The 23,031-nt window shown below is 54.8% G+C and overlaps 1 protein-coding gene across 3 annotated transcripts in view; it reads left to right on the plus strand.

Annotated features, from left to right (window-relative positions):
• LOC116956795 (phospholipid-transporting ATPase IF-like) overlaps positions 1-23,031 on the plus strand; it is a 120,916-nt gene that overhangs the window by 30,468 nt on the left and 67,417 nt on the right. For all 3 annotated transcript variants that reach the window (XM_076058000.1, XM_076058001.1, XM_076058002.1), the window contains exons 10-18: positions 5,125-5,206; positions 5,676-5,835; positions 7,776-7,967; positions 9,353-9,511; positions 11,688-11,869; positions 15,948-16,016; positions 16,666-16,739; positions 17,582-17,685; positions 22,646-22,827. In XM_076058000.1, the coding sequence (XP_075914115.1) occupies positions 5,125-5,206; positions 5,676-5,835; positions 7,776-7,967; positions 9,353-9,511; positions 11,688-11,869; positions 15,948-16,016; positions 16,666-16,739; positions 17,582-17,685; positions 22,646-22,827 (1,204 nt within the window). The remainder of the gene's footprint in view (positions 1-5,124; positions 5,207-5,675; positions 5,836-7,775; positions 7,968-9,352; positions 9,512-11,687; positions 11,870-15,947; positions 16,017-16,665; positions 16,740-17,581; positions 17,686-22,645; positions 22,828-23,031) is intronic.

Below are 23,031 nucleotides of genomic sequence, written 5' to 3' on the forward strand. Positions count from 1 at the left end.
TAGACTCAACACTGCACCATAGACTCAACACTGCACCATAGACTCAGCACTGCTCATAGACTCAACACTGCACCATAGACTCAACACTGCACCGTAGACTCAACACTGCACCATAGACTCAGCACTGCACCATAGACTCAACACTGCACCATAGACTCAACACTGCACCGTAGACTCAACACTGCACATAGACTCAGCACTGCACCATAGACTCAGCAGTGCACCATAGACTCAACACTGCACCATAGACTCAACACTGCACTATAGACTCAACACTGCACCATAGACTCAACACTGCACCATAGACTCAACACTGCACCATAGACTCAGCACTGCTCATAGACTCAACACTGCACCATAGACTCAACACTGCACCGTAGACTCAACACTGCACCATAGACTCAACACTGCACCATAGACTCAGCACTGCACCATAGACTCAACACTGCACCATAGACTCAACACTGCACATAGACTCAGCACTGCACCATAGACTCAGCACTGCACCATAGACTCAACACTGCACCATAGACTCAACACTGCACTATAGACTCAACACTGTACCATAGACTCAACACTGCACCATAGACTCAGCACTGCACCATAGACTCAGCACTGCACAATAGACTCAGCACTGCACCATAGACTCAGCACTGCACCATAGACTCAGCACTGCACAATAGACTCAGCACTGCCCATAGACACAACACTGCACCATAGACTCAACACTGCACCATAGACTCAGCACTGCACCGTAGACACAGCACTGCACCATAGACTCAGCACTGCACAATAGACTCAGCACTGCACCATACACTCAGCACTGCTCATAGACTCAATACTGCACCATAGACTCAGCACTGCACCATAGACTCAGCACTGCACCATAGACTCAACACTGCACCATAGACTCAACACTGCACTATAGACTCAACACTGTACCATAGACTCAACACTGCACCATAGACTCAGCACTGCACCATAGACTCAGCACTGCACAATAGACTCAGCACTGCACCATAGACTCAGCACTGCACCATAGACTCAGCACTGCACAATAGACTCAGCACTGCCCATAGACACAACACTGCACCATAGACTCAACACTGCACCATAGACTCAGCACTGCACCGTAGACACAGCACTGCACCATAGACTCAGCACTGCACCATAGACTCAGCACTGCACCATACACTCAGCACTGCTCATAGACTCAACACTGCACCATAGACTCAGCACTGCACCATAGACTCAGCACTGCACCATAGACTCAACACTGCACCATAGACTCAACACTGCCCATAGACTCAGCACTGCACCATAGACTCAACATTGCACCAGAGACTCAGCACTGCACCATAGACTCAACACTGCACCATAGACTCAACATTGCACCAGAGACTCAGCACTGCACCATAGACTCAACACTGCACCATAGACTCAACACTGCACCATAGACTCACCACTGCTCATAGACTCAGCACTGCACCATAGACTCAACACTGCACCATAGACTCAACACTGCACCATAGACTCAACACTGCACCATAGACTCAGCACTGCACCATAGACTCAGCACTGCACCATAGACTCAGCACTGCACCATAGACTCAGCACTGCACCATAGACTCAGCACTGCACCATAGTCTCAGCACTGCACCATAGACTCAACATTGCTCATAGACTCAACACTGCACCATAGACTCAACACTGCGCCATAGACTCAACATTGCTCATAGACTCAACACTGCACCACAGACTCGACACCGCACCATAGACTCAGCGCTGCACCATAGACTCAACACCGCACCATAGACTCAGCGCTGCACCATAGACTCAACACTGCACGTAGACTCAACACGGCACCATAGACTCAACACTGCACCATAGACTCAACATTGCTCATAGACTCAACACTGCACCATAGACTCAACACTGCACCATAGACTCAACACTGCACCATAGACTCAACACTGCACCATAGACTCAACACTGCACCATAGACTCAACACTGCCCCATAGACTCAACACTGCACCATAGACTCAACACTGCACCATAGACTCAGCACTGCACAATAGACTCAGCACTGCACCATAGACTCAGCACTGCACCATAGACTCAGCACTGCACAATAGACTCAGCACTGCCCATAGACACAACACTGCACCATAGACTCAACACTGCACCATAGACTCAGCACTGCACCGTAGACACAGCACTGCACCATAGACTCAGCACTGCACCATAGACTCAGCACTGCACCATACACTCAGCACTGCTCATAGACTCAACACTGCACCATAGACTCAGCACTGCACCATAGACTCAGCACTGCACCATAGACTCAACACTGCACCATAGACTCAACACTGCCCATAGACTCAGCACTGCACCATAGACTCAACATTGCACCAGAGACTCAGCACTGCACCATAGACTCAACACTGCACCATAGACTCAACATTGCACCAGAGACTCAGCACTGCACCATAGACTCAACACTGCACCATAGACTCAACACTGCACCATAGACTCAACACTGCTCATAGACTCAGCACTGCACCATAGACTCAACACTGCACCATAGACTCAACACTGCACCATAGACTCAACACTGCACCATAGACTCAGCACTGCACCATAGACTCAGCACTGCACCATAGACTCAGCACTGCACCATAGACTCAGCACTGCACCATAGACTCAGCACTGCACCATAGTCTCAGCACTGCACCATAGACTCAACATTGCTCATAGACTCAACACTGCACCATAGACTCAACACTGCGCCATAGACTCAACACTGCACCATAGACTCAGCACTGCACCATAGACTCAGCACTGCACCATAGACTCAACATTGCTCATAGACTCAACACTGCACCACAGACTCGACACCGCACCATAGACTCAGCGCTGCACCATAGACTCAACACCGCACCATAGACTCAGCGCTGCACCATAGACTCAACACTGCACCATAGACTCAACACTGCACCATAGACTCAACACTGCACCATAGACTCAGCACTGCACCATAGACTCAACACTGCACCATAGACTCAACACTGCACGTAGACTCAACACGGCACCATAGACTCAACACTGCACCATAGACTCAACATTGCTCATAGACTCAACACTGCACCATAGACTCAACACTGCACCATAGACTCAACACTGCACCATAGACTCAACACTGCACCATAGACTCAACACTGCACCATAGACTCAACACTGCCCCATAGACTCAACACTGCACCATAGACTCAACACTGCTCCATAGACTCAACACTGCACCATAGACTCAACACTGCCCATAGATTCAACACTGCACCATAGACTCAACACTGCCCCATAGACTCAACACTGCACCATAGACTCAACACTGCACCATAGACTCAACACTGCACCATAGACTCAACACTGCCCATAGACTCAACACTGCACCATAGACTCAACACTGCCCCATAGACTCAACACTGCCCCATAGACTCAACACTGCACCATAGACTCAACACTGCACCATAGACTCAACACTGCACCATAGACTCAACACTGCCCATAGACTCAACACTGCACCATAGACTCAACACTGCCCCATAGACTCAACACTGCCCCATAGACTCAACACTCCACACCTCCCAGTAGCACGATTGGCTACGTACGGTGCGAAAGAAGTTCAGCATACATGTACAAAGACAAAGATCCCCCACACAGCCTTAACAGACTGTAGGGGCAAGTGCTGTTAGCGAAGGCCGGCACGGCATTTGAGGGGGTGGGTGGCCAGCACCACGCCCGGCCGGCTTTGTCTCCCTAGTGGCGATGTTCACTACACACCGCACCAGGTACTCATTTGAGGCTGAGTCTACCTAGGGGAGGCCCAGGACCGGTTCAGATAATCGTCACTAGTTGTGTTGGCCGTGAGCGGGAATCGAACCCGGGTCGCCAGGTTCATAGCGCAGCGTAGCGCTAACCGCTACACTACCGCTCCCCACAACACAAAGACAAAGATCCCCCATATAGCCTTAACACACACACACACGTACACACACTGGTACACACACATACGTACACACACACACACTGGTACGCACACTGGTACACGTACACACACAGGTACACACACACTTACACACACTGGTACGCACTCACACACGCACACACACTGTTACACGTACACACACTGGTACACACACACGTACACATACTGGTGCACACACGTACACACACTGGTACACACACACTGCTACACACACTGGTACACTCGCATGTACACACACACATACGTACACACACTGGTACACACACGTACACACACACACGTACACACACTGGTACACACACATCTACACGTACACACACGTACACACACACACGTACACACGTACACACACGTACACACACACACGTACACACACACACGTACACACACTGGTACACACACATCTACACGTACACACACGTACACACACGTACACACGTACACACACACACGTACACACACTGGTACACACACATGTACACGTACGTACACACACACGTACACGTACACACACACACGTACACACACACGTACACACACACGCGCACGCACCAGCATAGACCCGCACATCCCGCGCACGTGCGTCAAACGTCTCCCGTGACCCCCGCACGTAGCCCAAGCGCGCTCACCGCAAGCGCCGTGCCAGAGGAGGTGCCAGAGGCCCCCCCCCCCCCCCCCCCCACTGAAGCCTTCGGGGTCCGGCTCGGGGCTCTCTTGCACGAGGGGGGGGGGGGTAGCCCGGTCGACGGGCAGCTAACCGTTAACCGCAAACCACAAACCGCTAACCGCTAACCACAAACCACAAACCGCTAACCGTAAACCGTTAACCACAAACCGCTAAACACAAACCACAAACCGCTAACCACAAACCGCTAACCACAAACCTTTAACCACAAACCGCTAACCACAAACTGCTAACCACAAACCGTTAACCACAAACCGCTAACCACAAACCGCTAACCACAAACCGCAAACCGCTAACCACAAACCGGTAACCATTCACCGCTAACCACTAACCACTAACCGCTAACCGTTTACCACAAACCGCTATCCGCCGGCGTTTGCGTGGCGTCTGCAGGTGCTGCAGTCTACACCGGCATGGAGACCAAGATGGCCCTCAACTATCGCTCCAAGTCGCAGAAACGCTCCGTCGTCGAAGTGTAAGTCTCTCCCGTGTGTACGCGCGTGTGTACTTGTGTGTACTTGTGTGTGTACGTGTGTGTGTACGTGTGTGTACTTGTGTGTACTTGTCTGTGTGTGTGTACGTGTGTGTGTACGTGTGTGTGTACGTGTGTGTGTGTGTGTACGTGTGTGTACGTGTGTGTGTACGTGTGTGTGTACGTGTGTGTGTGTATGTGTGTGTGTGTACGCGCGTGTGTACTTGTGTGTACGTGTGTACTTGTGTGTGTGTACGTGTGTGTACGTGTGTGTGTGTGTGTATGTGTACGTGTGTGTGTGCGTGTGTGTGTATGTGTACGTGTGTGTGTACGTGTGTGTGTGTGTGTGTACGTGTGTGTGTGTGTGTGTACGTGTGTGTGTGTGTGTGTGTACGTGTGTGTGTGTACGTGTGTGTGTGTGTGTGTACGTGTGTGTACGCGCGTGTGTACGTGTGTGTGTGTGTACGCGCAGGTCCATGAACTCGTTCCTGCTGGTCTACCTGTGCCTGCTGCTGTGCGAGGCGCTGCTGGGCGTGGTGCTCAAGTCGGTGTGGCAGCTCGACGCCCGGCGGGGCGGCGCGGGCGCCTGGTACAACGAGGCCCCCCCACAGGGACCCGCCCAGCGCAGCGCGGTGTGGCCAGCGTCACACTCAGCGCGTCACACTCAGAGCGTCACACTCAGCACGTCACACTCAGAGCGTCACACTCAGCACGTCACACTCAGTGTCACGCTCAGAGCGTCACACTCAGCACGTCACACTCAGTGTCACGCTCAGAGCGTCACACTCAGCACGTCACACGTCACACTCAACGTCACACTCAGCACGTCACACAGCGTCACACTCAGAGCGTCACACTCAGCACGTCACACACGTCACGTCACACTCAGCACGTCACACACAGTGTCACACTCAGTGTCACACTCAGCACGTCACACACAGTGTCACACTCAGTGTCACACTCAGCGCGTCACACTCAGCACGTCACACTCAGCACGTCACACTCAGCACGTCACACTCAGAGCGTCACACTCAGTGTCACACTCGGCACGTCACACTCAGCACGTCACACAGCGTCACACTCAGCACGTCACACAGCGTCACACTCAGCACGTCACACAGCGTCACACTCGGCACGTCACACAGCGTCACACTCAGCACGTCACACAGCGTCACACTCAGCACGTCACACTCAGAGCGTCACACTCAGCACGTCACACTCGGCGCGTCACACTCAGCACGTCACACTCAGCACGTAGCACGTCACACTCAGCGCGTCACACTCAGAGCGTCACACTCAGAGCGTCACACTCAGCACGTCACACGTCACACTCAGCGTCACACTCAGAGCGTCACACAGCGTCACACTCGGCACGTCACACTCAGCACGTCACACTCAGCACATCACACTCAGCACATCACACTCAGCACGTCACACTCAGAGCGTCACACTCAGCACGTCACACTCAGCACGTCACATTCAGTGTCACACTCGGCACGTCACACTCAGCACGTCACACTCAGCACGTCACACTCAGAGCGTCACACTCAGCGCGTCACACTCAGCACGTCACACTCAGCACGTCACACAGCGTCACACTCAGCACGTCACACTCAGCACGTCATACCCAGTGTCACGCTCAGAACGTCACACACAGCGCGTCACACTCAGCATGTCACACTCAGCACGTCACACACAGCACGTCACACTCAGCGCGTCACACTCAGCACGTCACACTCAGCACGTCACACTCAGCACGTCACACTCAGCACGTCACACACAGCGCGTCACACTCAGCACGTCACACTCAGCACGTCACACTCAGTGTCACACTCAGCGCGTCACACTCAGTGTCACACTCAGCGCGTCACACACAGCACGTCACACTCAGCACGTCACACTCAGCACGTCACACTCAGCGCGTCACACTCAGCACGTCACACTCAGCACGTCACACTCAGCACGTCACACTCAGCACGTCACACAGCGTCACACTCAGCACGTCACACTCGGCACGTCACACTCAGCGCGTCACACTCAGCACGTCACACTCAGCATGTCACACAGCGTCACACTCAGCACGTCACACTCGGCACGTCACACTCGGCGCGTCACACTCAGCGCGTCACACTCAGCGCGTCACACTCAGCACGTCACACTCAGCACGTCACACTCGGCACGTCACACTCGGCACGTCACACTCAGAGCATCACACTCAGCACGTCACACTCGGCACGTCACACTCAGCACGTCACACTCGGCACGTCACACTCAGCACGTCACACTCAGCACGTCACACTCGGCACGTCACATTTAGCACGTCACACTCAGCACGTCACACTCAGCACGTCACACGTCACACTCAGCACGTCACACTCAGCGTCACACTCAGCACGTCACACTCAGCGCGTCACACTCAGCACGTCACACGTCACACTCAGCACGTCTCACAGCGTCACACTCGGCACATCACACACGGCACGTCACACTCAGCACGTCACACTCAGCACGTCACACTCAGCGCGTCACACTCAGCACGTCACACAGCGTCACGCTCGGCGCGTCTCCGCAGACGCTCCAGTTCCTGGTGGACTTCCTGGACTTTCTGATCCTCTTCAACTACGTCATCCCCGTGTCGCTCTACGTCACCGTGGAGATGCAGAAGTTCCTGGGCTCTCGCTTCATCGGCTGGGACCCTCGCCTGGCTCACGGAGCACAAGAGGCTCTCGTCAACACTTCGGACGTCAACGAGGAACTGGGACAGGCACGCTCGCTCGCTCCCTCACCCGCACGCTCGCTCGCACGCTCGCTCACACGCCCGCACGCTCGCTCGCTCACACGCTGACCCGCCCGCCCACTCGCTCGCCCGCTCGTCCGCCCGCCCGCACGCTCGCTCACCTGCTCACTTGTTCGACGACTCGCTCGCCCGCTCGCCTGCTCGCTTGCTCATAGGCTTGCTCGCCTGGTCACCAGCTCCCTCGCACGCTCGCTCGTTCGCCCGCTCACCCGCTCACCCGCTCCCTCACCCACATGCTCGCTCACCCGCTCACCCGCTCCCTCACCCGCTCGCTCGCTCACCCGCTCGCCCAGCTGCTTGCCCAGTCGCTCGCTAATATGCTCGCTCGTAGCGGCGAGAAGGCACTCCCATACACCTGGTGATGGTGCTACTACTCGTGGTGGTGGTGGTGATGGTGGTGGTGTGATGGTGGTGGTGGTGATGATGATGGTGGTGGTGGTGATGGTGGTGTGATAGTGGTGGTGATGGTGGTGGTGATGATGTTGGTGGTGGTGATGGTGGTGGTGGTGATGGTGGTGATGGTGGTGTGATGGTGGTGGTGATGGTGGTGGTGATGATGGTGGTGTGATGGTGGTGGTGATGGTGGTGATGGTGGTGTGATGGTGGTGATGTTGGTGGTGATGGTGGTGGTGATGTTGGTGATGGTGGTGGTGGTGATGATGATGATGGTGGTGGTGGTAATGGTGGTGTGATAGTGGTGGTGATGGTGGTGGTGTGATGGTGGTGATGGTGGTGGTGTGATGGTGGTGTGATGGTGGTGTGATGGTGGTGTGATGGTGGTGGTGGTGATGTTGGTGGTGATGGTGGTGGTGATGGTGGTGTGATGGTGGTGATGGTGATGATGATGATGGTGGTGTGATAGTGGTGGTGATGGTGGTGATGATGTTGGTGGTGGTGGTGGTGATGGTGGTGGTGATGGTGGTGTGATGGTGGTGGTGGTGATGATGGTGGTGTGATGATGGTGGTGATGGTGGTGGTGGTGTGATGGTGGTGTGATGGTGGTGATGGTGGTGGTGATGGTGGTGGTGGTGTGGTGGTGGTGGTGGTGATGGTGGTGATGGTGGTGATGGTGGTGTGATGGTGGTGGTGATGGTGGTGGTGATGGTGGTGTGATGGTGGTGGTGTGATGGTGGTGGTGGTGGTGGTGATGGTGGTGTGATGGTGGTGATTGTGGTGGTGATGGTGGTGGTGGTGATAGTGGTGGTGGTGATAGTGGTGGTGGTGATAGTGGTGGTGGTGATAGTGGTGGTGGTGATGATGATGATGGTGGTGATGGTGGTGTCATGGTGGTGATGATGGTGATGGTGGTGATGATGGTGGTGATGTTGGTGGTGATGGTGGTGGTGTTTCAGGTGGAGTACGTGCTCACAGACAAGACGGGCACCCTCACAGAGAACGTGATGAACCTCAAGAAGCTGAGCCTCGGAGGAGTCAAGTACCAGGTTCAGCACGGGGAGATGGTGCCCGAGGCCGGAGAGGAGGAGAGGGGAGGCCCAGGGATAGACACCATGGTACACACACACGTACACACACACAGGTACACGCACACGTACACGCACACGTACACACACACACGTACACACACACACAGGTACACACACACAGGTACACACACACACAGGTACACACACAGGTACACACATACGCACACGTACACACACACACGTACACGTACACACACACGTACACACATACACGCACGTACACACACACACAGGTACACACACACGTACACACACAGGTACACACACACAGGTACACACACACACACAGGTACACACACACACAGGTACACACACACACAGGTACACACACACAGGCACACGTACACACCATGGTACACACACACACACACAGGTACACACACATACGTACACACACACGCACATGCACGTACACACACACACGTACACACATACACACACGTACACACACAGGTACACACACACACGCACGTACACACATGCACGTACACACACGCACACGTACACACACACACGCACACGTACACACACATGTACACACACACACACAGGTACACACACGCACACGTACACACACACACGCACGTACACACACACACACGTACACACACACACGCACACGTACACACACACACGTACACACACACACGCACGTACACACACGCACACACACACACGTACACACACATGTACACACACACGTACACACACACGTACACACACACACGCACGTACACACACGCACACACAGGCACACACACACGCACACGTACACACACGCACACGTACACACACACGTACACACACACACGTACACACACACGCACGTACACACACACGCACGTACACACACTCACACGCATGTACACACGCAAACGTACACGCAAACGTACACACACACGTACACACGCACGTACACACATGCACACACACACACACACGTACACACACACACACGTACATACACACACACACGTACATACACACACACAAGTACACACACACGTGTACACACGTACACACACACACGCACATACACACACGTACACACACACATGCACGTACACACACGCACGTACACATAACGTACACACACAACAACAACCGCCATTCGCCACTATGTGGCGGTGACGTCACCACGACGCTTGTGCCAGGCTATGTGCACCTTGAGGCGGAGTGAAGTGTCGAACGCCCGCTGGCAGGAGGTCACTGGGCAGACCCAGGTGCCACGGGTCGACTGACTGAGATGACTTGCTGATGCACCACCTGTGCCCCCTACTGTGCCAACCTGCTGTGCCTTAGTCACCCAGCGCTCCGCTCGTTGTTGTGAGCGTCGCTCCTCTGCCCTCCGTTGTTGCTGGAGGGCGACTGCCTCCAACTGCCCAGTAGCGTCCTTCACGAGCCTCCGTGATGATGATGAGAGAGAGAGAGAGACGCAGACTCCACATATACAGCAGCAGCAGGCATCCTCAAGGTCGGGATCGAACCCACGACCTCCTGCGCACCAGGCGAGGTAGTCAACATCTCATAGCCACCGTGATGATGATGAGAGAGAGAGACGCAGACTCCACATCTACAGCAGCTGCAGCAGGCATCGTCAGGGTCGGGATGGAACCCACGACCTCCTGTGCCCCAGGCGAGGTAGTCAACATCTCATAGCCACCATGATGATGAGAGAGACACTCAGACTCCACATCTACAGCAGCAGACATCGTCAGGGTCGGGATCGAACCCACGACCTCCTGTGCACCAGGCGAGGTAGGCAACATCTCATAGCCACCGTGATGATGATGAGGGAGAGAGACGCAGACTCCACATCTACAGCAGCAGCAGCAGGCATCGTCAGGGTCGGGATCGAACCCACGACCTCCTGTAGACCAGGCGAGGTAGTCAACATCTCATAGCCACCGTGATGATGATGAGAGAGAGACGCAGACTCCACATCTACAGCAGCAGCAGGCATCTTCAGAGTCGGGATGGAACCCATGACCTCCTGCGCACCAGGCGAGGTAGTCATCATCTCATAGCCACCGTGATGATGATGAGAGAGAGACGCAGACTCCAAATATAGAGCAACAGCAGGCATCGTCAGGTTCGACATGGAACCCACGACCTCCTGTATACCAGGCGAGGTAGTCAACATCTCCTAGCCACCGGGATGCGGCCCGCTGGATTCGAACGGTGGGCGTCTTTGTCTGCGCAGGACTGGCAGTGCCCCTCCTTCCTGCTCACCGCCCTGGCTCTCTGCCACACGGTGCGCCTGAGCCCAGAGTCGTCGTCCTCGTCCCGTCGGAGCGGACCTGGTGGTGGCACGGACCCGGACGAGGAGTCTGACTACCTCGCCGCATCCCCCGACGAGAAGGCGCTGGTGGAGGGAGCGCGGAGGTGGGTCGGTGGTTGCCGTGACGACGGGCTCGGTGGTTGCCGTGACGACGGGGTCGGTGGTTGCCGTGACGACGGGGTCGGTGGTTGCCGTGACGACGGGGTCGGTGGTTGCCGTGACGACGGGGTTCCTGGTTGCCGTGACGCTGGGGTTTCCGATGTATTTCTCTGTAAATGAAGGGTCCCTATGTATATCTCTCTGGGGTTCCTGTGTGGTCCCTTTGTATATCTCTCTGGGGTTCCTGTGTGGTCCCTATGTATATCTCTCTGGGGTTCCTGTGTGGTCCCTTTGTATATCTCTCTGGGGTTCCTGTGTGGTCCCTATGTATATCTCTCTGGGGTTCCTGTATGGTCCCTATGTATATCTCTCTGGGGTTCCCGTGTGGTCCCTATGTATATCTCTCTGGGGATTCCTGTGTGGTCCCTATGTATATCTCTCTGGGGTTCCTAAGGGTCCCTATGTATATCTCTCTGGGGTACCTGTGTGGTCCCTATGTATATCTCTCTGGGGTTTCTATGGGTCCCTATGTATATCTCTCTGGGGTTCCCGTGTGGTCCCTATGTATATCTCTCTGGGGTTCCTGTGTGGTCCCTATGTATATCTCTCTGGGGTTCCTGTTTGGTCCCTATGTATATCTCTCTGGGGTTCCTATAGGTCCCTATGTATATCTCTCTGGGGTTCCTATAGGTCCCTATGTATATCTCTCTGGGGTACCTGTGTGGTCCCTTTGTATATCTCTCTGGGGTTCCTGTGTGGTCCCTATGTATATCTCTCTGGGGTTCCCATGTGGTCCCTATGTATATCTCTCTGGGGTACCTGTGTGGTCCCTATGTATATCTCTCTGGGGTTCCCGTGTGGTCCCTATGTATATCTCTCTGGGGTTCCCGTGTGGTCCCTATGTATATCTCTCTGGGGTTCCTGTGTGGTCCCTATGTATATCTCTCTGGGGTTCCCGTGTGGTCCCTATGTATATCTCTCTGGGGTTCCTGTCTGGTCCGTATGTATATCTCTCTGAGTGTTCCTGTGTGGTCCCTATGTATATCTCTCTGGGGTTCCTGTGTGGTCCCTATGTATATCTCTCTGGGGTTCCCGTGTGGTCCCTATGTATATCTCTCTGGGGTTCCTGTGTGGTCTCTATGTATATCTCTCTGGGGTTCCTGTGTGGTCCCTATGTATATCTCTCTGGGGTTCCTGTTTGGTCCCTATGTATATCTCTCTGGGGTTCCTATAGGTCCCTATGTATATCTCTCTGGGGTTCCTATAGGTCCCTATGTATATCTCTCTGGGGTACCTGTGTGGTCCCTTTGTATATCTCTCTGGGGTTCCTGTGTGGTCCCTATGTATATCTCTCTGGGGTTCCCATGTGGTCCCTATGTATATCTCTCTGGGGTACCTGTGTGGTCCCTATGTATATCTCTCTGGGGTTCCCGTGTGGTCCCTATGTATATCTCTCTGGGGTTCCCGTGTGGTCCCTATGTATATCTCTCTGGGGTTCCTGTGTGGTCCCTATGTATATCTCTCTGGGGTTCCCGTGTGGTCCCTATGTATATCTCTCTGGGGTTCCTGTCTGGTCCGTATGTATATCTCTCTGAGTGTTCCTGTGTGGTCCCTATGTATATCTCTCTGGGGTTCCTGTGTGGTCCCTATGTATATCTCTCTGGGGTTCCCGTGTGGTCCCTATGTATATCTCTCTGGGGTTCTTGTGTGGTCCCTATGTATATCTCTCTGGGGTACCTGTGTGGTCCCTATGTATATCTCCCTGGGGGTTTCTATGGGTCCCTATGTATATCTCCCTGGGGGTCCCTGTGTGGTCCCTATGTATATCTCTCTGGGGTCCCTGTGTGGTCCCTATGTATATCTCTCTGGGATTCCTGTGTGGTCCCTATGTATATCTCTCTGGGGTTCCTGTGTGGTCCCTATGTATATCTCTCTGGGGTTCTTGTGTGGTCCCTATGTATATCTCTCTGGGGTTCCTGTGTGGTCCCTATGTATATCTCTCTGGAGTTCCTGTGTGGTCCCTATGTATATCTCTCTGGGGTTCCTGTGTGGTCCCTATGTATATCTCTCTGGGGTTCCTGTGTGGTCCCTATGTATATCTCTCTGGGGTTCCTGTGTGGTCCCTATGTATATCTCTCTGGGGTTCCTGTGTGGTCCCTATGTATATCTCTCTGGGGTTCCTGTGTGGTCCCTATGTATATCTCTCTGGGGTTCCTGTGTGGTCCCTATGTATATCTCTCTGGGGTTCTTGTGTGGTCCCTATGTATATCTCTCTGGGGTTCCTGTGTGGACCCTATGTATATCTCTCTGGGGTTCCCGTGTGGTCCCTATGTATATCTCTCTGGGGTTCCTGTGTGGTCCCTATGTATATCTCTCTGGGGTTCCCGTGTGGTCCCTATGTATATCTCTCTGGGGTTCCTGTGTGGTCCCTATGTATATCTCTCTGGGGTTCCTGTGTGGTCCTTATGTATATCTATCTGGGGTTCCCGTGTGGTCCCTATATATATCTCTCTGGGGTTCCCGTGTGGTCCCTATGTATATCTCTCTGGGGTTCCTGTGTGGTCCCTATGTATATCTCTCTGGGGTTCTTGTGTGGTCCCTATGTATATCTCTCTCGGGTTCCCATGTGGTCCCTATGTATATCTCTCTGGGGTTTCTATGGGTCCCTATGTATATCTCTCTGGCGTTCCCGTGTGGTCCCTATGTGTATCTCTCTGGGGTTCCCGTGTGGTCCCTATGTATACCTCTCTGGGGTTCCTGTGTGGTCCCTATGTATATCTCTCTGGGGTTCCCGTGTGGTCCCTATGTATATCTCTCTGGGGTACCTGTGTGGTCCCTATGTATATCTCTCTGGGGTTCCTGTGTGGTCCCTATGTATATCTCTCTGGGGTTCTCGTGTGGTCCCTATGTGTATCTCTCTGGGGTTCCTGTGTGGTCCCTATGTATATCTCTCTGGGGTTCCCGTGTGGTCCCTATGTATATCTCTCTGGGGTCCCTGTGTGGTCCCTATGTATATCTCTCTGGGGTTCCTATGGGTCCCTATGTATATCTCTCTGGGGTACCTGTGTGGTCCCTATGTATATCTCTTTGGGGTTCCTATGGGTCCCTATGTATATCTCTCTGGGGTTCCCGTGTGGTCCCTATGTATATCTCTCTGGGGTTCCCGTGTGGTCCCTTTGTATATCTCTCTGGGGTTCCTGTGTGGTCCCTATGTATATCTCTCTGGGGTTCCTGTGTGGTCCCTATGTATATCTCTCTGGGGTTCCTGTCTGGTCCCTATGTATATCTCTCTGGGGTTCCCGTGTGGTCCCTATGTATATCTCTCTGGGGTTCCTAAGGGTCCCTATGTATATCTCTCTGGGGTTCCCGTGTGGTCCCTATGTATATCTCTCTGAGGGTTCCTAAGGGTCCCTATGTATATCTCTCTGGGTTCCTGTGTGGTCCCTATGTTTATCTCTCTGGGGTTCCTGTGTGGTCCCTATGTATATCTCTCTGGGGTTCCCGTGTGGTCCCTATGTATATCTCTCTGGGGTTCCCGTGTGGTCCCTATGTATATCTCTCTGAGGGTTCCTAAGGGTCCCTATGTATATCTCTCTGGGTTCCTGTGTGGTCCCTATGTATATCTCTCTGGGGTTCCTGTGTGGTCCCTTTGTATATCTCTCTGGGGTTCCCGTGTGGTCCCTACGTATATCGCTCTGGGGTTCCCGTGTGGTCCCTATGTATATCTCTCTGGGGTTCCTGTGTGGTCCCTATGTATATCTCTCTGGGGTTCCCGTGTGGTCCCTATGTATATCTCTCTGGGGTTCCTGTGTGGTCCCTATGTATATCTCTCTGGGGTTCTTGTGTGGTCCCTATGTGTATCTATCTGGGGTTCCTGTGTGGTCCCTATGTATATCTCTCTGGGGTTCTTGTGTGGTCCCTATGTGTATCTATCTGGGGTTCCTGTGTGGTCCCTATGTATATCTCTGTTTCTCTCCAAGCGACAACCCCCCACCCTGTTGGCAAACGACACAACCCGCACGCCTTTGACCCCTTTGACCCCTTTGACCCCTTTGACCCCTCCACCTGGGCGGGGCACGTCAGGCTGGGCGTCACCTTCCTGGGCACCGTGGACCGCTGGAGCACCCTGAACATCCGCGGAGTGACGCACAGGTGACGTTGGCTCAGCCCCCCACCACGCCCCCCACCCCGCCCCCCACCCCGCCCCCCCCTCGCCCCCCGCCCCCCCCTCGCCCCCCGCCCCCCACCCCGCCCCCCACCCCCCGCCCCCGCCACGAGTGATCGCCCCGTCCCTCAACTCCTCCTCGGAATCCGAACGATTGCGGTGGGGTTTGGTGGTGGTGTGGCGGTGGCGGTGGTGGGGTTGGTGGTGGGGTTGGTGTTGGTGGTGAGGTTGGTGGCGTTGGGGTTGGTGGTGGTGGGGTGGGGTTGGTGGTGGTGGTGGTGGGGTTGGCGGTGAGGTTGGTGGCGTTGGGGTTGGTGGTGGTGGTGGTGGCGGTGGTGGTGGCGGTGGTGGTGGCGGTGGTGGTGGCGGTGGGGTTGGTGGCGTTGGGGTTGGTGGTGGTGGTGGTGGTGGCGGTGGTTGTGGCGGTGGGGTTGGTTGTGGTGGCGGTGGCGGTGGTGGTGGTGGGGTTGGTGGTGGTGGCGGTGGCGGTGGTGCGGTGGGGTTGGTGGTGGTGGTGGTGGCCTCACAGCGTGAAGGGGGCCTGTGTTTTGCCGTAATAGGTACACGCTCAGAGCACTTGCCCCAACAGTGTTGTGTTGGCTACACGAGGGGGTGGACCTTCGTCTTTGTGTGCAGGTTTGAGATTCTCCATGTGCTGGAGTTTGATCCTCAGCGGAGGAGAATGAGCGTCATCGTTCGCACAGAGGAAGGTACGGTGCGCACACACACACGGATACACACATACGCACACACGCACACACGCACATAAACACACACGCATACACACACATACACACACACACGCACACACATACACGCACGCATACACACACATAAACACGCACACACACGCACATAAACACACACGCATACACACATACACACACGCACACACATACACACACACATACACACATACACACACATACATACACACACATGCACATGCACACACACACATACACACACACACACGCGCACACACACGCACACACACACACATACACACGCACATAAACACACACACACACGCACATATACACATACATACACACACGCATAAACACACACATACACGCATAATCACACACATACACACACACATACACGCACATACACACACGCACACACACGCGCACAAACACACACGCACATAAACACACACGCACACACACACACATACACACACGCTTTAAACACACACACATACACACACGCATACACGCACATACACACATACACACGCACATACATACACACATACACACACATACACACACATACATACACACACACGCACATAAACACACACACATGCACATACATACACACACATACACACACATACATACACACACACGCACATAAACACACACACATGCACATACATACACACATACACACACACACATACACACACACGCACATACACACACGCGCGCACATGAACACACACGCGCGCAGACACGTGTGCGCACCGCCTCTCCGCGCGACACGGTGACCTGTTGACCCCGCGACCCCGATGACCCCCACGACCGCATGTCACCCCCAGGCCGTGCGTTTGTCATCACGAAGGGCGCCGACCTGGCGGTGATGCCGTGCGTGGTGGCTGGAGATGTGGACAAGACTCAGCGGCACGTGGACGACTTCTCCCTGGTGAGTCCACCACTTGTGTGAGTCCACCACTTGTGTGTGTGTGTGTGATGCCGTGCGTGGTGGCTGGAGATGTGGACAAGACTCAGCGGCACGTGGACGACTTCTCCCTGGTGAGTCCACCACGCGTGTGAGTCCACCACTTGTGTGAGTCCACCACGTGTGAGTGTGTGTGTGAGTGTGTGTACACACCACGTGTGAGTGTGTGTGAATCCACCACGTGTGTGTGTGTGTGTACACACCACGTGTGTGAGTGTGTGTGTACACACCACGTGTGTGAGTGTGTGTGTACACACCACGTGTGTGTGTGAGTGTGTGTACACACCACATGTGTGTGTACACACCACGTGTGTGTGTACACACCATGTGTGTGTGTACACACCACGTGTGTGTGTGTGTGTACACCACGTGTGAGTGTGTGTGTACACACCACGTGTGTGTGTGTGTACACACCACGTGTGTGAGTGTGTGTGTACACACCACGTGTGTGTGTGTGAGTCCACCACGTGTGTGTGTGTGTGAGTGTGTGTACACACCACGTGTGTGTGAGTGTGTGTACACACCACGTGTGTGTGTGTACACCACGTGTGTGTGTGTGTGAATGTGTGTACACAATACGTGTGTGTATACACACCACGTGTGTATGTGTGAGTGTGTACACACCACTTGTCTGTGTGTGTGAGTCCACCACGTGTGAGTGTGTGTGTGAGTGTGTGTACACACCACGTGTGTGTGAGTGTGTTTTACACACCACGTGTGTGTGTGTGAGTGTGTGTACACACCACGTGTGTGTGTGTACACCACGTGTGTGTGTGTGTGAATGTGTGTACACACCACGTGTGTGTGTGTGTGTACACCACGTGTGTGTGAGTGTGTGTACACACCACGTGTGTGTGTACACACCACGTGTGTGTGTGAGTGTGTGTACACACCACTTGTGTGTGTGTGTGAGTCCACCACGTGTGAGTGTGTGTGTGAATCCACCACGTGTGAGTGTGTGTGTGAGTGTACACACCACGTGTGTGTGAGTGTGTGTACACACCACGTGTGTGTGAGTGTGTGTACACACCACGTGTGTGTGTGTGTGTGAGTCCACCACGTGTGAGTGTGTGTGTACACACTGGACAGGTTCCGTAGGATTGGAAGGATGCCCTGGTGGTCCCCCTCTTTAAGAAGGGGGACCGCACAGACTGTAACAACTACAGGGGCATCTCTCTTCTCAGTGTGCCGGGAAAGGTCCTGGCAAGGATTATTCAACATCGCCTTGCCAGGCACTCTGAGGAGAGGCTTACGGAGCCCCAATGCGGTTTCAGGAAAGGGCGGTCCTGCACAGATGCCATATTTTCTGTCCGTCTGCTACAGCAGAGATGTAGGGAATTCCAACAAGACCTACATCTCTGCTTTATTGACCTGGTCAAGGCCTATGATACCATCAGTAGGCCTGGGCTCTGGGTTGTTCTTCGTGCTTTTGGAGTCCCTGACCCCCTGCTCACGATCATTAAGACCTTCATGATGGTGAGCGGGCTCGGGTAAAACTACGTGGCCGGGAGTCAGAGCCATTCCCTGTACACCTTGGGGTGCGACAGGGATGTCCTCTGGCTCCCACATTATTTAACATCTATTTTGACCACGTAGTTCGTGAAGCCTTCAATAGCTGTACCGAGGCAATCTCCATATGGTACAGATATAATGGGAGGCTGATCGATGCCCGGGTATGGTCAAGGGATGGCTCCCTATTGCTCAACCACGTTATGTATGCCGATGATTTGGTAATAGCCGCTCATTCAGAGGAGGAGTTGGAGACGCTGCTGCTGAGACTGGAGCGTGCCACTAAGAGGTGGGGCCTTACCATCAGCCCCACCAAAACTAAGCACCTGCCTGGGTATTTTGTACCATCGGACACTCCACCCCCACAACTCCCAATCGGTGATGGGGCAGTTGTGGAGAGAGTGGAGAGTTTCCCATACCTGGGCAGTGTGCTCATGACCGGCTCCAGTTTAACAGCAGAGGTCTCGCTCCGAATCAGTCGAGCAGCAATATCTTTTCATCGGTTGCGTAACGCTGTGTGGAAGCTACCTGGTCTGTCGCTCCGCACTAAGCTTCAGGTCTTCTCGGGCACGGTCATTCCCTCCCTTCTCTACACTTGCGAAACGTGGACCCCCCTAATGGAACATCTTCGCCGGTTAGAAACATTTAGGCTAGCCTGCCTACGATCCATCCTGGGTTTAACCTGGCTGGATTGTGTGAGGAGCTCACAAATCTTTGAAAGATCTGGGCATGGTCCCATCGGTGAGTTCCTCCGGCGGGGAAGGCTGCGTTGGCTGAGTCATGTAGCCCGCATGCCCAGCCACCGCATGCCGAAACAGCTTTTGTTCAGCCGGATCAAGGGGGCTAAACGGGCGCGGCACGGGCTAGAGAAGAGATGGAGGACGTGGAGCTGAGTGGACTTGCTGAGTGGACTTGCCGATGACTGGTACCAGCGGTGTCAAGATCGGCCTCTGTGGAGGAGGCTCGTGAAGGACGCTACTGGGCAGTTGGAGGCAGTCGCCCTCCAACAACAACGGAGGGCGGAGGAGCGACGCTCACAACAACGAGCGGAGCGCCGGGTGGCTAAAGCACAGCAGGTTGGCACAGTAGGGGGCACAGATGGTGCATCAGCCAGTCATCTCAGTCAGTCGACCCGTGGCACCTGGGTCTGCCCCGTGACCTCCTGCCAGTGGGCGTTCGACACTTCACGTGGCCTCAAGGTGCACATAGCCTGGCACAAGCGTCGTGGTGACGTCACCGCCACTTAGTGGCGAATGGCGGTTGTTGTTGTTGTTGTTGTGTACGTGTGTTCATCCCGTGTGTGTTGTGTGTGTGCGCGTGAGTCCACCGCGGGTGTGGGTGTGTGTGTTTGCATGTTTGTGTGTGTGTGTGCGTGAGTGTTTGTGCGTGTTTGTGCGTGTGTGCAGCTGGGTCTGCGCATGCTGTGCGTGTGTGTGCGCGTGCTGTGCGTGTTTGTGCGTGTGTGTGAGTGAGGGTGCGTGTGTGTGTGTGTGAGTGAGGGTGCGTGTGTGTGTGAGTGAGGGTGCGTGTGTGTGAGTGAGTGAGGGTGCGTGTGTGTGTGTGTGAGTGAGGGTGCGTGTGTGAGTGAGGGTGCGTGTGTGTGAGTGAGGGTGCGTGTGTGCGTGTTTGTGTGAGTGTGTGAGTGAGGGTGTGCGTGTGTGTGCGTGTGTGTGTGCGTGCACGCAGCTGGGTCTGCGCGTGCTGTGCGTGTGTGCGTGTGTGTGCGTGTTTGTGCGTGTGTGTGAGTGAGGGTGCGTGTGTGTGTGTGTGAGTGAGGGTGCGTGTGTGTGTGAGTGAGGGTGCGTGTGTGTGAGTGAGTGAGGGTGCGTGTGTGTGTGTGTGAGTGAGGGTGCGTGTGTGTGTGAGGGTGCGTGTGTGTGAGTGAGGGTGCGTGTGTGCGTGTTTGTGTGAGTGTGTGAGTGAGGGTGTGCGTGTGTGTGCGTGTGTGTGTGCGTGCACGCAGCTGGGTCTGCGCGTGCTGTGCGTGTGTGCGTGTGTGTGCGTGTTTGTGCGAGTGTGTGTGTGTGTGTGCGAGTGTGTGTGTGTGTGCATGTGCGTGTGTGTGTGTGTGCGTGTGCGTGTGTGTGCGTGTGTGTGCGTGTGCGCGTGTTTGTACATGTGGGTGAGCGAGGGTGTGCGTGTGCGCGCGTGTGTGTGAGTGTGTGAGCGAGGGTGTGTGTGTGTGTACGTGCGTGCGTGTGTGTGTGTGTGCGTGCACGCAGCTGGGTCTGCGCGTGCTGTGCGTGTTTGTGCGTGTGTGTGAGCGAGGGTGCGTGTGTGTGTGTGTGTGTGCGCGTGTGTGTAAGTGTAAGTGTGTGTGTGTGTGTGCGTGCTGTGCGTGTTTGTGCGTGTGGGTGAGCGAGGGTGTGTGTGTGTGCGCGTAAGTGTAAGTGTGTGTGTGTGCGCGTGTGTGTGCGCGTGTGTGTGTGTGTGTGCGTGTTTGTGCGTGTGGGTGAGCGAGGGTGTGTGTGTGTGAGTGTAAGTGTGCGTGTGTGTGCGTGTGTGCGTGTTTGTGTGAGTGTGTGCGTGTGTGTGCGTGCGTGCGTGTTTGTGCGTGTGGGTGAGCGAGGGTGCGTGTGTGTGCGTGTGCGTGTTTGTGTGAGTGTGTGCGTGTGAGTGTAAGTGTGTGCGTGTGTGTGAGTGTGTGAGCGAGGGTGTGTGTGTGTGTACGTGCGTGTGTATGTGTGCGTGCCCGCAGCTGGGTCTGCGCGTGCTGTGCGTGTTTGTGCGTGTGTGTGAGCGAGGGTGCGTGTGTGTGTGTGTGTGTGTGCGCGTGTGTGTAAGTGTAAGTGTGTGAGTGTAAGTGTGAGTGTGTGTGTGTGCATGTGCGTGTGAGTGTAAGTGTGTGTGTGCGTGTGTGTGTGAGTGTAAGTGTGCGCGTGTGTGCGTGTGTGTGTGTGCGTGCACGCAGCTGGGTCTGCGCGTGCTGTGCGTGTGTGCGTGTGTGTGCGTGTTTGTGCGAGTGTGTGTGTGTGTGTGTGCGAGTGTGTGTGTGTGCGAGTGTGTGTGTGTGCGTGTGTGCGTGTTTGTGCGTGTGGGTGAGCGAGGGTGTGCGTGTGTGCGCGTGTGTGTGTGTGCGTGTGCGTGTGTGCGTGTGTGTGCGTGTTTGTGCGAGTGTGTGTGTGTGTGTGCGAGTGTGTGTGTGTGTGCGTGTGTGTGTGAGTGCGTGTGTGCGTGTTTGTGCGTGTGGGTGAGCGAGGGTGTGCGTGTGCGCGCGTGTGTGTGAGTGTGTGAGCGAGGGTGTGTGTGTGTACGTGCGTGTGTGTGTGTGTGTGTGCGTGCACGCAGCTGGGTCTGCGCGTGCTGTGCGTGTTTGTGCGTGTGTGTGAGCGAGGGTGCGTGTGTGTGTGTGTGTGCGCGTGTGTGTAAGTGTAAGTGTGTGTGTGCGCGTGTGTGTATGTGTGCGTGCACGCAGCTGGGTCTGCGCGTGCTGTGCGTGGCCGTGCGCGAGCTCACCTCGGCGGAGCTGTCGGCGGCGATCCTGCGACTTCGTGACGCCGCGCTGGCCCTGCGGGAGCGGTCGCAGCGCTCGCGGGAGGCCTACGACGCCGTGGAGAGCGGCCTCACCCTGCTGGGAGCGAGCGGCGTGGAAGACCGGTCTGTCGCTCGCACCGCTCACACACTCGCACCGCTGACTCGCCTACTCACTCGCTCGCACACTCATACGCACACTCTCTCACTCGCCCACACAGACACTCACTCGCTCACTCACCTACTCACTCACTCGCACACTCATACGCATACTCTCTCACTCAAACGCTCACTCGCTCGCCTACTCACTCACTCGCACACTCATACACA

The sequence above is a fragment of the Petromyzon marinus genome (assembly GCF_048934315.1).
Source record: "Petromyzon marinus isolate PM22_M1 ecotype Great Lakes invasive population chromosome 67 unlocalized genomic scaffold, UKy_Petmar_22M1.pri1.0 chr67_unloc.4, whole genome shotgun sequence".
Lineage (NCBI taxonomy): Eukaryota > Metazoa > Chordata > Hyperoartia > Petromyzontiformes > Petromyzontidae > Petromyzon > Petromyzon marinus.